The sequence below is a fragment of the Crocodylus siamensis genome, chromosome 3, assembly GCF_052110815.1.
Source record: "Crocodylus siamensis isolate JL-2025a chromosome 3, ASM5211081v1, whole genome shotgun sequence".
NCBI lineage: Eukaryota > Metazoa > Chordata > Crocodylia > Crocodylidae > Crocodylus > Crocodylus siamensis.
The window spans coordinates 51125786-51141408 of record NC_143397.1 but is presented as its reverse complement, the minus strand read 5'-3'; the positions used below and the strand labels follow the sequence as shown (position 1 = coordinate 51141408).

Genomic DNA, 15623 nt, shown 5'->3' with positions numbered 1-15623 from the left:
TAAATCAGTCTCCCAACCTTTTTTGCTGCAACCCTAAATCCGGGTTGTGACCCACGCGCCGACTCAGTCGTGCCTGGGCAGCACCATCAGAGCCCTGGCCAGGCCGGGATCATGGGGGTAGTGGCGGAGACAGTCACGCGGACCATGTGCCGGGAGAGTCCCACAGGCAGGAGGGACGGAGTGAGGGGTGATTTGGGTCACGACCCGAGGTTGGGAGTCACTGCTCTAAATGATTTGCCCAAAGTCAGACAGGCGGTCTGTGACAGAGTAGGAACTTGAACCCAGGTCACTCAATCACTGGGCCCATTATTTGTCCTCCATCTGAAAGGCACCCGAGTCACATCAATGGGCACAGAACAAATATAGGATTTGGAAAGGGACAGAAAATACGAAGCTTTTAATTTAGTTTCTTCTGAACAAACAGATGATGTCATTGCTGCCAGCATCAAGAACATGCAAAGCAGTGACAGACAGATGTTGCCAACAAGTACCAAGTATGAAGTAAACAAGGATATACCTTCCTACTTGGAATGGCATTTTCCTGATACAGGAATAAAAGAAATAGCAGCCAGCTTTAGCCAAGAAAATGGAAGTGAAGGCCCTACCAAAAATCAAAAAGTGATGATTCCCTAGCATTCTTCACTCTGCAAACTTGAATAGCCCACTCCAGTCATCATTGTTTCACGGGCCTTGTGAGTAGGGTAGAGTTCTGCAGACACAACTCCTTTAACCACTGGACAGGTTTTTTTCTGGAAAAATTTAAAGGTAGTTATTGATGACCAAAACCACGCACGCTCTACCTATCTATCGAGGTGGCAAAAGGTAATGGACACAGCCAATGGTGTTAGATTAGCCCTTAAGAAAACTATTCTAACAAGAAGCTGAACATGGAAGGAGTTAATCATTCCCCCAAATCTACCCAAATTCTCAAAGCCCCATACCTTTTTCAAATCGGGAGAAAGACATGTAGAAGAAACTTTCAGTCTATGCCTTGAATTTTCATTCATTTGTTCATTCCCTGTGAAGGGGAAGCAAGACACCCCACCAAGTGGCATTTGATCTCATGTAGAATTTGGCTGAAGATGAGTTTCTGAACAGTAAGACCAATGAAAACAACCTCCATTATTCATATACAGTATTTATAACCCACAATACTACACAACTTTTCTAAAGCATGAGGTTCTGGAAGTCACATTAGTAAGAAATGGGCTTACTTCTGTTCATGGTTCAGAGAACTGCAGAGCAAAGTCTAAACAATCCAAAATTGGTTTAAAATGGATTAATCCAAATTACCACCACTGGTAATCAGTTTTGAAGTTATTAACCCAAGAAGCCCTTTAAACAATACCCAACACTAAACCTGAGAATAGTATGATGAGAAGACATGCTACCACAAAGTAGTGGCAGCTCCAGGATCAGAAACCAGATGCAAGATGACAGCAGAAAACGTCTTCTAGGAATTAATCTTGCACTGACAGAATAATTTCATAGAGCCTGCTTAGTAAAGAAATCTACGGCTCAGAAAGATGCATTAGACAGACTGCAACATACATCTTGCAAAGCTTCTAGCACAGCAGGAACTCAGCCTTTAGTTCCCACAAAGAGGTGTTCCGATAAGAGTTTGATTGTCTGGCAAGGAAAGAAAAACCTCAAGTACTGCACAGCAAGTAACGTGGCCGCTGGTGCCAATAACAGTCCTTCAGACGTTCTAAAAGGAACCTCACCACTCTAATTGCTTCTGCATGTTTAACTGGCCTGCAGGTGCTCGGACAGAGATGAATAATCTTATTGTTAAAAACTGAAAATAGTTAAAAAACAGACGGGGGAAAGGGGGGGTGCACTTTCAAACTGATGTAATGTACTCAGTAATACATTGTATAAACTAGCGCTTCGACTCCAGATTTTTATTCTCTCAAATCCACTTGCTCATTTTGTTTATGAACATAAAACTTCCATCAGAACAAACTATAGCAGCCTTCAACAACAAACTGAAACCAACAATATTGCTCAGAGCTTGGAGGGCCGGGGTGGCACAGGCATGAAGGCACATAGTTAGCAGCCCAAAAGTCACAAGTTTGAAGCCGTAACAGAAGGGATCACAGCCCGGCCCTGTCTAACGAATCTGCCAATTTTGCTAAATACTTTGTCACACAAGGACATGAGAAGGAAAGGAAGGCTCAAAGCCACAACCTGACCACATGCACACACGCACACTCATTTTTCATCATAACCCTATCAGGAAAACCTCCCTCTGGTAAGGATATTTGGTACAGTCACTTGGCAACATTTTGAACACAAATGCCTTTTCAGATTGAAGCATTACTACTTGTTGTGTTCCTAACTTTAAACAACTTGAAAAATTAGCTTCAGTAAACTGCCTTTTTTTCTTTTCTTTTCTTTTTTTTTAAAGTTTCCAAAGTTTATTTTGAGAAGCTGATGAGGGAAAACATGCCTCTTTCAGGATTCATTTTGGAATGCAGATTGTGTCCTGGGCTCAAGCCTAACTTGAAAGCATCCCCATTTTTGAATTCTTAAGAGCCTGTCTAAAATTAGTACCATTACTACCCAACCAAGAGATCTGTCTCACTCACAATACTGTGAGCATTATATGCCCTATCAGAACACAACAAGGATCCAGGACTCAACAACAAGACTGTTCTTCAACTGCACAGCTGCTTCAGGGTTAGGTTTGCAGAACTAGATCAGCCTTGTATCTAGCAACAGTAATGAGAAAGCCTCAAGACCAGACTGATATTGGTACCCAGGCAGGGTACAGCATCCGTTAGGTGTTTCCTCATACTTTAACAATGTGTTAGTATTGAAAATCATCACTGTTAAAGGGGTATGTCAGCTTGAACTGTTTTTAGCTGATTATTCTCAGAAGACCTTTTTTGATACACCACTCAAGATCTAAGCCCAATTACTCCTGGACATTTGGGATAGGTCAAAGAACAACATCAAAACATGCCAGGGCCCATCCCTCTTTTTTCTCTGGATACACACCTGCTTGCTGCGCTCACCGCTACTATAAACACCTTCACAGGGGATGAAGGAAGGACATGAATGATGAAACTAAGAGTGAAACTGCCTATTCAACATGTTGTCAAATGCAGAAACATTTCCCTCCATCAGCTGAAATAATTGCCATGTTAAGGGTCACACTTAACAAATTTGGGCACACACATTTCTGAGCTACAAAATTATCAAAATCACAAGTTTGAACAACACCCAACACTATGCCATGAGGTCATGGGACAAAGAATATCCACTTCAGTACTTCTCCCCCTTCACAGTTTACTCTCTTGTTCTCCTTAGTCTTTGTTAAGAGCTTTGTATTCTTTGGAACCTTTCTGTTTGTGCTAGACTCCATGGAAATATTGCTTTGCTTATAACTGTCCAGTTGGGGCATTAATGCAGTACATCTAAAAATAAACACACTCCCCCCTTTCCATACACTCAACACTACAGCAAACCAGAATTCTTAGGCACCATCCAGTTCCACCTATGGCTGAAATAATACCATATACCCTCTTTACAAGTTGAGTGAGCCAGAGATACCTTTTCATTTAAGAGCTCTCCCCACCTCACCCCAAAGAGACAAATGACTTTTTTTTTTTTTTTTTTTAAGGTTTAAGGTTTTCAGTTTATTAGCAAGCTACTGCATAAGATTTTACAGTTGCCCTTACATTTGAAAATTAAGTGTTTCAGTCTTCACAGTACAAGGTTTCACACACTTCTGTCATTCCTTAGAGATCTCAGAATTACAACAGCATCTCCCTATACCTGAAGAAGGGTATTTGGTGCCTGAAAACTTGCAAAGAAAGCTTGCCTATGTCCTTAGACCAACATGGCTACAACCAAAAACCCTGCAGGTTTCACACACAGTGTTTACAAATAAATACAGCTGCGAGGGCAGGGAGGGTTGGGGGGGAGGTGGTGGGAAGAGCAAAAGTATAGTTCATACCTTATTTGTAGCAGTAGCACTGGATCCTGGGACCACGGGCACATTTGTCACTTGCACTGATAAGTAGTTATTGTCTATCAGAGGCCAGGCCCCTTCCACCTTGCATGTCTGAAAGTGATCCTTAAAAGTCCTAAGGTGGGGATCACCAAACAAACCACAAAAAAGGTAGACAGGAGGAGTTTGCTCCCCTCCCCGATGTTCTCTGGCTCCTGTACGACTACTATAATTGCAGGGATCGTGGGTAACTTCAGGGTTAGTAGAGGACGTCGGCCCATCCTTGGAGCAGTTTCTCTGGCTCATGAGGTCACTGATCCCTAGCACAGCAGAATGGTAGACTAGGTTTCCACGACAGACTTTGGAATTACGATAGGTGCAGGCTGCATATGCCCGCAGGGCCTTGCAGAACTCCAAATCAAAGCCATCAATTGCAGGGTTTAGATGCGACGTTAATGATACAAAGTCTGTGGTGCACTTCTGGATTCGACATGGTGTTTGTAGTTGGCAGTCACCTAAGCAGAGAACAGAAGGCAAAGAGGTATCAAGTATTCTAGAGTACAACTCATCATATTTTTTCCTAGACATTAAACAGTATCAAGCTTAGGGTTACTTATGACAGTTTCTTCCCCCTTTCTCCCTTGAGAAATTTTCTGAAGAGAGGAAAAAAAAAAAAAGTTCAGAAAACACTACAGGGATACAGACTGCCTTTGTCAAAGGCTGAGGTGACCCAAATATGTCTTAATTTTCATGAAGACAATAGCAGGTAAGTAATGTAAAACACTAATGCCTGCCAAGTATGAGCCAAGCATTTCTCCTCTAGATTATATCAAGATGATGTTGCAATTCCATGCTTAAATTAATCAGTCAACAACCAACTCTCCCATTTAGTCTTTCAACGCTTTTCATGATGAGCTGGTTAAAGGTGTTAGCTTTTTTGGTAAGTCCTATTCATGTGAGGGGAACAAGGCAGAAGGTAACTGACAGGTTTGAAGAAATAACCTTATGCTCCAGGAAGTGAGCTGAATGAAACAGAGATCAAAGTCACACCCTGCTCAAGAAAGGAAAAATACAGGCCATAAAACTTAGATTGTTTGCATTCTTGGGCAATGCCATAGCCACAGTTTCAGTAGTCCTTGCTACAGACAGTGAGAAACCCTACACCTGTTCAAACATACAGTTGTCAGCTCTAATAGCCAAGCAATATAATAGTTCAAAGAAAAAAATATCACAGTAGGTGCTAAAACACAGGCATTAGATTTACATTACAGTTTGCAAAACTACAGCAAAACAAGTTTCACCTCACTTGTTCATTTAGCTTCTGGAAAGGGGGTATTACCTACAATCCCAGCAAAGAAATCTGTTTCCCTTGTCTCCTCTGTTCTTTCAACATTACTGTCTTGCTCTCAAACCCACCAAGATGGACTCTGCATCTAATATTACTCTTGAATGTAACTAGGAACCTACCTAAATTGCGTTTTTTGCAGATTTCACAGAAACTGCTAAAAACAGTATTTTCCACAATTGCCGGGAAATCCAACATTGGCTGCGATTTCCCATAAAAATCAACCCAAAAACCCCCAATCAGTAGTGAGACAGACTCAGTGAAGGTGCCCTCTGCCAATCATTGGTTGGGGCAAAGACAGTGGTAATAATGTAGACTGAGTAAAAGCACCTTTCACCAATCACTGCCGAGGGGCAGGGCCACTACAAAATGCCTGCAAAATCAGCTCTGCACACTGCAAGCTGGCTACCAAAAAACCCGTGGTCTTGCTGCAACTAGACATAACACTTACCACGGATCAACTTTTGTGGGAAGGGAAACAAGACACCACCAGGGCCCCTGAGCAAAAGCAGGTGCTTGGAAAAAGATAGCCACTTTTATGGGTTATGGAATGAAGAACCAGGGTTGCCAGAGGTGGGGACTGAACCTGTGTTGGAATTTGTACGCTTCCCCAAAGGGGAAACATGCTTCACTGGAATTAGAACTAGAATTTGAAAACCCTGAATCAATGCATATTACACAATAGTATACTACAGAAAAAAATCCAACCATGCTTACTTGGAGACATGAGCTAGGAAAAAAAACAAACAAAAAACCCCCACACATACTGATTTTCAAAACTACACTGAATAGGGGAAGTTATCAGCTATTCAACAGCAAGTGTTGAAAACTTGGGAAAAGAGTATGTAAACACCAAACTGGCAACTGGTTTTCAAGACGCATGTTTGGGAGAATAATCAACCTCCCTACACACAAGTCCTGTTTTAAGAAGTGTTACCTTAGAAGCCAATATGATCTAAATACCAATTTGCTTTTGTATTCTAGCATTATCTGCTGTACAGTAGGAGCACACAGATGCATGCACAAACACAGAAGACAACAGTCCCCATCTCTAAGAGACGACAATATATGGAAAGAACAAAAGTTTGTCAGAGAGACTTTCCAAATTTTAGCCAGAGGTCACTGTATAACCTTAGCATTTTAAGACAGCTATCCCCCATCATCTTCAGCATGTGAAGCAGGGGGAAAACTAAGCTAATACTTATTTTACAAAAAGTTACTGCAAGTGGTAGTCAGAAGTACTATATTCCACATCCAGTTAAAGCAGCAAGAGCTACAGGCTTAAATCTAACATTTACATACTTCCCACCCCACCACTGCATGTCTGCCAGGAAGGTATAAGAGTACGTTTTCAATATACAACTGTTTTAGATGAACCCTCAGCTTTGCATAGCTTACATTTTCCCAGGCAGGAATGTTAAGAAAGAGGAAACATCTGAAATGTTATTCCACCTTCTTTACACTTAAAAGTAAGACTCCTTCCCACACTGGAGTGTGCCGCTAGATAGGTTTCCTATTAGAAAACTGACAACAATATTAGTTTAAGTACTCTACAGTCTAGTTACACGAAACCTATTTCTACTGTAGAATATAAAGTGTTACTTCTTATTTTTTAAGGGTTGTAAGATGGGGAATTTCCATTTCTGAGCAAAAAGAAACATGAGCCCTACTCTAGAGAACAGGATAGAGTTTAAATAAATCCCCAAATGATCAGCTTTTTACTAGAACAGACATCAATACTGAAGTGGCCACTAGAAGTGGCCGGCAGAAGTTAAAAATGATTAGTTTTAAGACTTGACAAAATATCTGCCCAAGCATCAGCAGCTTCCCACTAAAACATGTTGTACCCATTTGTTCTTTTTATGAGCTATAAAATTCAGCTGTGTATACATTTGTTTGTAATTTCTGTCATAACATATTAAGATTAAGAGGGGGCGTGGACAGACAAGAATAATGTGTGCGCGCATGCTGGGATAGAGAAGGTAAAAAAAGCAAGAATATAGTTGGAATATATTGGGTTTTCTCCCATCAAGGCCCCTTTTTATACTCCTCCCCAATTTTAACTTTTTGGTGCTCTCTGGCATCGTGGTGTAAGAAGTTGTGTGTGCGTTTGGGGCAGGGGGATCCTTTAAAAAAAAAAAATGATGGTTACAAGTATTCTTAAGTGAAAATACATTTAAAAGGCAGAGGGAATGAGCAGCTCTGTGTAACCTTAAAGTAAATTTTAAATCCATTTGTTATCTCAAATTCAAAAGGAGCTAGAAGAGAGAAAAGATTACCATTTCCGTCCCCTATCCCAAGCTGACCCTCCTTTACTACAACTAACCCACATTGTACACCCAGAAATATCCAGTGTTCATGAATTTATAATGACAATGCGCACTTTGCCTGTTATGGGTAGCTAAAGTAAATGTCTTGTCACAATGCCAAGAGAACACAGAGTAAAAAAACCCAACAAAACAGCCTCAACGATCTAGCCAAGGAAGGCCATGAAGTGTACGAGTAAGCAAGCAGTTTCTCATTTGATCTTCATGCAGGAAACACAAAGCTCGGCTAAAAATACATAAATACAACAGCTTTCTGCTCCAGAGGAGGAATTCAAAGTTTACAGGTACATGCTTATAAAATGGTTTGGTTCCAGAATCCAAATGTAAAGCATAACTGCTTCAAGATGCCATTTAGGAACGGGCTCAGTACAGCTCCTCCATTAACAATACAGATGTTTTAGAAATCCTACGCCAAGTTCCTTCCAAACAATATCACAAAAAAGGTCAGTGTATGTACTTCAATTTGCACTGCTGTATACTATTTTTATAAGGGCATGAAGTACAGAAGCATAAAGACACATTCCTGTAAATTAAACTATACAGGAAAGGCAAGGCAAGCAGTAAAAGGTACAGTAGTGATGTATGCTTATCTATAAAGAAGCGCCTGGATTGGCCCCTTTGCAATTTAAAGAAAACTGACCCCATTTCAGAGCAGCTGGACACTGCTCTGAGGACCATCACCACACAGAGGGAAAGCAAGCAAGAAACTCTACTAAATTCTGCAGAGGACCAATCCTGCAATCACTTCAGCAGGCGAACAACTCTACGGAAATAATAAACATTTTAGAGGAAGTACTAAGCAAGAAAGTAAAAGCTCTTTCAGGACCAGACCTGCATCGTGGCAATGGACTTTATGGAGGGCTGTAAAGTACTACCAATTTTCATAACTTCCCTGAAAAAACCCACATAGCATCACTATCAAAACAGCGCCAATTTCTGAGCCAAACTCTGCCAATTTGCCATGGTTAACCTGGTAAAGAAATTAAGCTTATGTCAGAGTCTTTTCTATTCCACAGCTTCCAGTCACGTCAGCAGAGTTTTCCCTCCAGGAACTCAATCCAGCTGGTTTTTCACTGTGACCCATTTGCTTGAGCTGTCACAGAGTCATGAGTGCCCAAATCGGGAATGTCGTCTTTAAAAAACACAAGAAATGTGAGCTCACAAGGATTTTGTATCACTGTCATCACAAGTAACCGGAGATACCAGAGCGTAGGTTTCTCCAGGAAAGAGCCCTCAAGAGACACAACAGGGAGGACCTTATTCTCCAAAATGATCAGAACAAATAAACGAATCAGCGGGCCCAGCTGACATCAACGCGTGGCAGAGCGCAGAACAAAGCCATGACTCAGTGCCTCTTGATACCAGGCTGGATTTTTATTACACCATGTCAATTTAAAGCCAAGGACGCGTTTCCTAGAAAGGCTGCTGGCCACTCCGTGCTCCTTAAAACCAGATCTAATCTACTTTGGTCCTTCAGGTGCAAAGCAGAGGCCCGTTTCTGTCAGTCTGGAGCCCCTTTAAACTTTCCTCCTGCTCTGAAGAGCTTTCCTTGTCCCAAGAACAGAATGGGTGGGAGGCGCAGAGGGCGCTCCCTCACAACCAGAGGTTTCAGAGGGAGCCCTGAAGGAGCAGGCGGTGAGGGCTGCCCGGCAGCTGATGGGCAGGAGCCCCGAGGACCCAGACAGGCTGCCTAGGCCCATGAAGTGCTACTGGGGAAGGGCCCAAAGGGGAATGAAGGGGCTCCGGCTGCTGCAGAGCCGGGATCAGAGTGGGGCTGGGAGAGCGGGAATTCAAGCCTATCCACGAGGAAACATGCCCACCCCCGTGAGGCTCCAGGTGCCCAGCCGGGGCAGGGGCGGGAAGGGGAACCCGAGCGCGGACTCGGGCTGGGGCCCCGCTCCGGCCGGGGAGCCGGCGGGCTGAGCCGGGGAGGGGGAGCAGCAGGTCCCGGGTGCCCGCCCCGTCCCCGGAGGGCCGTACCTGTGCGCAGCAGCAGCCCGAGGCCGAGCAGGAGCAGCAGGGCGGCGCGGGCCGGCGGGCGCGGGCGGCGGCGCGGCTCAGCCCCGGCGATGGCGACGGCGGGCGCGGCTGCTGCTTCCCCCATGCCCGTCCATGCAGCGCTGCGGGACGCCGGCGGCGCGGGACCGGGGCGACCGCATGGGCAGGCGGGCGGGCCTCCGAGCCTCCTCTTCTTCCTGCTTCCCAGGCGCGCCGGGCAGGGGCCGCCGGGCGCGGCCGAGGGAGGAAGCACAAAGAGCGTGAGTGCTGCTCCGAGCCCCGCGCAGCTCCAGCTCCAGCTCCCCTGCCCACAGGCGCCCGGCCCCTGCCCCGCCTCCCTCCCCCGCCGCCCAATCAATCTCGGCTCTGCACTCGCCCTCCCCGGCCCCCGCCCGCCATTGGCCTGCGCCGCCAGTCCAACGAGACCGACGCGCTACTCGTAGGAGCATCCCCCGCTCCGCCCTCCTCTCCTCCCCCAGCCCCCGGCGGAGTGCGGAGGAGGCTGGCAAGGTGCTTTGCCATCGGATCCCCGCCCTCCTCTCCCCGCCTCCCGGCTTTATTGAAGACGATTCCCAGCAGCCAGGCTGGGCGCGGAGAGACCTTCCCTCCCGAGCCCCTGGCGGGGAGATCGCTGCTCTCAGCCCCCCGCTCGGATCCGCCCGCTCACGCGCTTTCTTCCAGCCCTGCCCGCCCGCTGCGCTCGACTCCGCTCCGGGTCCGAGCCCAGGGACGCTTCTCCTGCTAGAATCCCGGCCTTGACACGGAGTCATCGCCGCGGCCAATCAGCTCCGCTGGACCTCTTCGCCAGCGTTCGGATTTGGAACGTTGGCTTTTGCCCGCGTTCCGAGTCCGAATGCCAGCGCCGGGGGCTCGGGGAGGCATCGCTTGCTCGTAATCGCTTCCTCCCCTCCTGGCCGAGAGGGTCGGGCTGTGTCTAGTCTCCGGCGGCTTGGCCCCCCGGGGGATTTGTTCCCACTCCGCCCCCGGCGTGCTGAACTCTGTGTTAGGCTGGGCCACGCCGGCATCTTCCTCATCTCTTCAGCGGTTACATAGCGGGATCTCGAAATGCCCCTCACCTTTGCAAGGCAACCACTCCAGCTTTACAGGGCTGCGGCATGCTTTGATACACTCGCATAGGCCCCTGATTAGGCATCTCAGACAAGGAGCCGGGAGGAGAGGGAATTGTGTGAGGCTGATAACAATGGGCAATTTTGTTATCAGGGAGTGTGAAGTGCCATGTAATAATCTCTATGAATGGCTTCAACACGTAAATTCCACTTGCTCGTCCTCCTTCCCTAACTAACGTGGTTTATCTCGGGCCAGGCTTAATTACACAACTTTTCCCCCCTCCTTCAAGGCCGGAGGCCGCTCCGTTTGTGAGAGGTGACAAGACGGGGCAAAAGCCAGTTTTGTAATCAGCACGCCCATGCCTCAAATAATAATCAGTGATGAATCCCCCATCCCTGTCCCAGTCAATAGGTTTCGTATAATTAAAGGCTTTTAGCCTGACGTTTCCGATTTTCTGTCCCATGGCAATCTGCTCCCCCCACCCCTCCTTTTCCTTTGTTTAAGTTGTATTTAAATCTGCTTGGCCCCGGTGACCCACGCCAAACAAAAGGCATTAGGAAGGGGAGGGGGGATTCATTCAGCTGCGTAGAAACAGCAGCAAAACCAGTTTAGGAACACAAGAGTCAGTCATTCCTTAAACTCATCTGTTTGCGTGTTTTTCTACATTAAAAGCTCTCTTCACACCAATTGCCCTGCACCATAGCAACTTTTCAGTGTTGCTCCCAGGGCACTCCGATCAGGTGACTCCACAGACGTTTTAAACGGATCTGCTCTCCCTCCCTCCTTGTCACCCCTACTGCAGTTGTGCCCATAACAAAGAGCTGAATCCCTGTGCCCCACCCCACAGTTCAGGCTTGCAGCTGTGTCTCCACAGTATCAGCATGGCAGGAGCACAGCTCACAGACAAGAGCTGCTTGATTCTCAAGCCTGCCGCTAGCCTTGGAGCAAGTGTGATTAGATCAGCTGCTACCCACAGTCCTGGTTTTGGCCACTTGCTTTGTAAGTTCCTCTTCTTCAAAACACCCGAAACAACTGACAGATGACAGAACGAGGAGCGATGGTCTCAAGTGGCACCAAGGGAGGTTTAGATTGGATATTAGGAAAACCTTTTTCACTAGGAGGATGGTGAAGCACTGGCTTAAATTACCTGGGGGGGCGGGTCGTGGAATCTCCATCCTCGGAGGTTTTTAAGGCCCGGCTTGACAAAGCCCTGGGTGGGATGATCTAGTTGGGGCTGGTGCTGCTTTGAGAAAGGGGGTGGGACTAGATGACCTCCTAGGTCCCTTCCAAGCTTCGTTTTCTGATTTTATGAACTACCCAAAGATGTGTCAAGGGATACAGCTGTGACTCCTACCCTAACTTCTCCTACTTGCAACAAAGAAGAAAGGTTGCAGGGTTCACAACAAAGTGCACAGACTGCACTTCCCCCTTTAAAAATGTATTGGCTGTTTCTTGATTTTTTCAAGTTATTTCTTCGGTTAAAATCAGATCTGAGACTCATGTGCAAGCAAAACTCTCAATAAAGGCAATGGTAGGTTTTTTTTGTCTGTTCTGGTTTTGTTCCAGCTCCTTTCAACTGTGGTGCTGCTTTTTCTTCTGTGCTCGGTTCCTTGACAATAGAGGGCGCTCTTGAGATACTCCAAATATTTGGGTCAAGCACTGGAATTGTGCTTGTAAAAAAGGAGAACATACATTTCATCCAGGGTGCTATTGTTAAATTTGACAAGTTTGGGATTCAGCTGCCTAACATCTGCATGGGTGTGAGTGTCCAAATGCACAGCCTGCAGCAAATGTGACATTTGCCTACAACTGCCCTGCCAGATAGCTCTCATTTTGAAGGCTCAGGGCCACTAAATTAGCTGAGACAGTAATATGGAAAGGTTAAAGTTCAGTATTTCAGAATAGGCAAAGATCTGACAGTGTGTTGATAGCCACGCACACTTGCTATTGTTATAAGCTCACATCTGAATCCACTCCTGAGCTTTCACTTTCTAGCCCTTTTAAAGACCAGAAAAACAGGTGAAAGTTCAGGAGCCGGTTCAGATGTGAGCTTATAACAATAGCAAGTGTGCGTGGCTATCAACACTGTTGTGACTTGAAGATGTCAAACAAACCACAGCCCTGATTTTTAGCTGTCTTTATCTCTTGCTTTCCCCCCAGCTACAGCCAAGAAGCAAAAGAAGCAAGCATCAGAAGGCTCAGAGACCCAGCTTTTTTAAAAAGTGAAATTATATCAGAGAAAATGATAGAAAATGAATGTTGGACGGGACCTCAGGATGTCATATAGTCCAACTCCCAACTCAAAGCAGGACCATCTCCAGCTAGATCATCCCAGCCAGGGCTGTGTCAAGCTGGGCCTTAAAAACCTCCAGGAGCGGAGATTCTACCACCTCTCTAGGTAACTTGTTCCAGTGTTTCATCACCCTCCTAGAGAGAAAGTTTTTCCTAATATCCAACTCAAACCTCCCTTGCTGCCACTTGAGACCATTTCTCCCTGTTCTGTCATCTGTCACCACTGAGTCCAGCTCCAGCAAACATGTAACTGCATAAAATGAAGTGAACATGTAACTGGGTAAAAGTCAAACCCCTGCCAGAGCATTCATGGCTTTGAAACAAGCTATGGTTTGTTTTCCAGCAGGAATGTGCGATGCCTTAACTGTTCCCCTGCTGATACAATCTCTGTTTCCAGACATCCAACATGAATCTCCTCTTGGTCTGCTTATGACATTGGTGTGAGCCGAGGAAGGCTAGTGGGGAATCCAACCTGGACTTTCACTTTGCAAAACACGTCATTCCATTTCCCACTATTATTTGGCAACAGAGGCAGCAAGTATCAGCAATAAGTATTTAATAAATGGACTTCTCTGATATTTTTGTACTTACATCATGTTTAACCCTATGGTGTGCAGCTGAGCTGTGGAGTCAGAGCTTCATCCTATTCTCCTAGACGATGGGACCCTTTACAAATTAGGACCTGTACAGCGGATAATTGAGAACATGTACATCACGAGCTGTCCTGCGGAGGGCAGAGGAAAGGGTCATTACTCCAACCAATAAAGGAGATTGACATGAGCCTGGGTTTTGTAGCTACTGACTAAGCCTGAAAATAGCAGGTGCAAAAAGCATTTGGAAGTCGCTTGCCAGAGCCTGGGAGGTAATGCGCTTCCTGCCCATTTATCTCAGGAAACCAGCACGATCTTCCCTCCGAAACAAAGTTAACCTCTCATTAGCCAGAAACTCCTGAGAAAGCTTTAAAAGCTTTGCAGTCTAGCTAATGTGTTTAAGATACTCCCCCCTCCACCTTCTCAGGCACTGCCATGGCAATTACTTGCCATCAGTTCCACATCGGGCTGGCTAAGGCAGGCTGAGTTTGCATTTATCCACTGTGAGGCTGACAAGACCAGAGCCTGTCAATGCAGAAAGGAAGCGCGGCAGCCAACTTCTTGCCTCTTTAGAGCTCCTCGAGAGCTTCCTGACATGAAGCTCAGCATTCTCATCTCAGGCATCACACACACGCACACACACACAGAGCACACAATGAACACACACACACAGAGCACACAAAGAGCACACGCCCCACACAGAGCATACAGCAAAACTGGGATCTGCCCCTCTGCCTTGTGACCTTTCCTCCACTCAGTGCCCAGACCTGAACCCAGCAATGACCTTTCAGTGCTCTTTTTTTCTCAGCTAAAAAAGCCAAAGCTCCACAGAGCAACATTGCAATGTGTGTTTATTGCAATGTGTGTGTGTGTGTGTCTGTCTATCTAGATACACATCCCAAGGAACCCATGTAGAGTGTGTGTGTATACTGCAATGTGTGTATATCTATCTAGCTGGATACACATTGCAAAGATCCTGTGTAGTGTGTGTGTGTATCGAAATGTGTATCTATGTAGATACACACTGCAAGGAACCTGTGTCTTGTGCGTGCGTGTGTGTGTATTACAATGTGTGTCCCTCTATCTACACACTGCAACACACACACACACACACACGATCCTTGAACCGCTCCAGGCTGACATCAGGCACAAACAATCCGGAGTAAGAGGTGTTTATTTTCTCAGATGGACTCTGCAATGTGCAACCATGTAAGTGGTTACAGATGTCCGTCTGGACCTATTTTCCCCTTCTTCTTCCCCCCTCCCCCACTTTCTCTTTTTGCTCCTACTGGTCCCCTGCAGAACCAAGCGCTTGCTTAGAGACAGGTGGAAACAACAACAACAACAACAACTCCTGATTTTTTTTTTTTTAAAGAACCCCAAGGCAGGCAAACAAACAAGGGAGCGAAAATCCGCAAACCTCAAGTCCGGCAAGGAAAGAAGCAACTCACCGCAGCCGGCCCCTGGGCTCCATCCCCGCCGGCTGCCACATCCCGGCGCGGGCGGCGCGGGGCGCTCAGCAGCGGCGCGGGCGGGCGCTGGCCGCCGGGAAGGGGGGACTCATCGGGCCAGCTCGGCCGGCCGCCGCCTGCATCTGGATCCACCTCGCAGGGGCTGTTTATCTGCCTCCCCCTTCCCGGCGCTGGCACAAAGCGAGGGGGATGTGCCTTTAATGACAGCGTGATCTTTCCGCCACCTATAGAAAACAAATGAGGGCTGGTGGAGGGGGGGGGAGCAGGGAGCACAGTAATTCCCTCCTCGCGGCTGGGAAGATGCTCTCCATCCCCCGCTCCCCTGCCGCCCCAAGGAGGGAGGTTGGAGCAGCGCGCTGGCCCCACCTCCTCCGGCTGCAGCCCCCTGGCGGAGCTGGCAGCGCCTGCTGCAACCGCTGGAATGTACCTGCACATCTGGAGGAGCCGCTGGGCACGCTCCCCTTCGAGGCTCGCACAAAGGAGCCCTTTACTGGGCCGGGGGACACTGGCTCGGGGCGGGCCGCCTTTCTTTTACAACCCCCTCGCACTTGTTCAGCAATTTGTTACACTATC

General features: G+C 46.8%; 1 protein-coding gene across 2 annotated transcripts in view; it reads right to left on the bottom strand.

The window, feature by feature from the left end:
* Nucleotides 1–15358, bottom strand: part of RGMB (repulsive guidance molecule BMP co-receptor b) — a 29982-nt gene extending 14624 nt beyond the window's left edge. The window contains exons 1-4 of one of the 2 annotated variants that reach the window (XM_090038326.1): nt 15030–15358; nt 13580–13712; nt 9611–9825; nt 3965–4473 (exon numbers count right to left, since the gene is read on the bottom strand). In XM_090038326.1, coding sequence (XP_089894452.1) covers nt 3965–4473; nt 9611–9825; nt 13580–13584 — 729 coding nt within the window. In that variant the 5' untranslated portion in view covers nt 13585–13712; nt 15030–15358. The remainder of the gene's footprint in view (nt 1–3964; nt 4474–9610; nt 9826–13579; nt 13713–15029) is intronic. The other variant, XM_090038328.1, reaches the window with a different exon arrangement.
* Between the last annotated feature and the right edge of the window lie 265 nt (nt 15359–15623).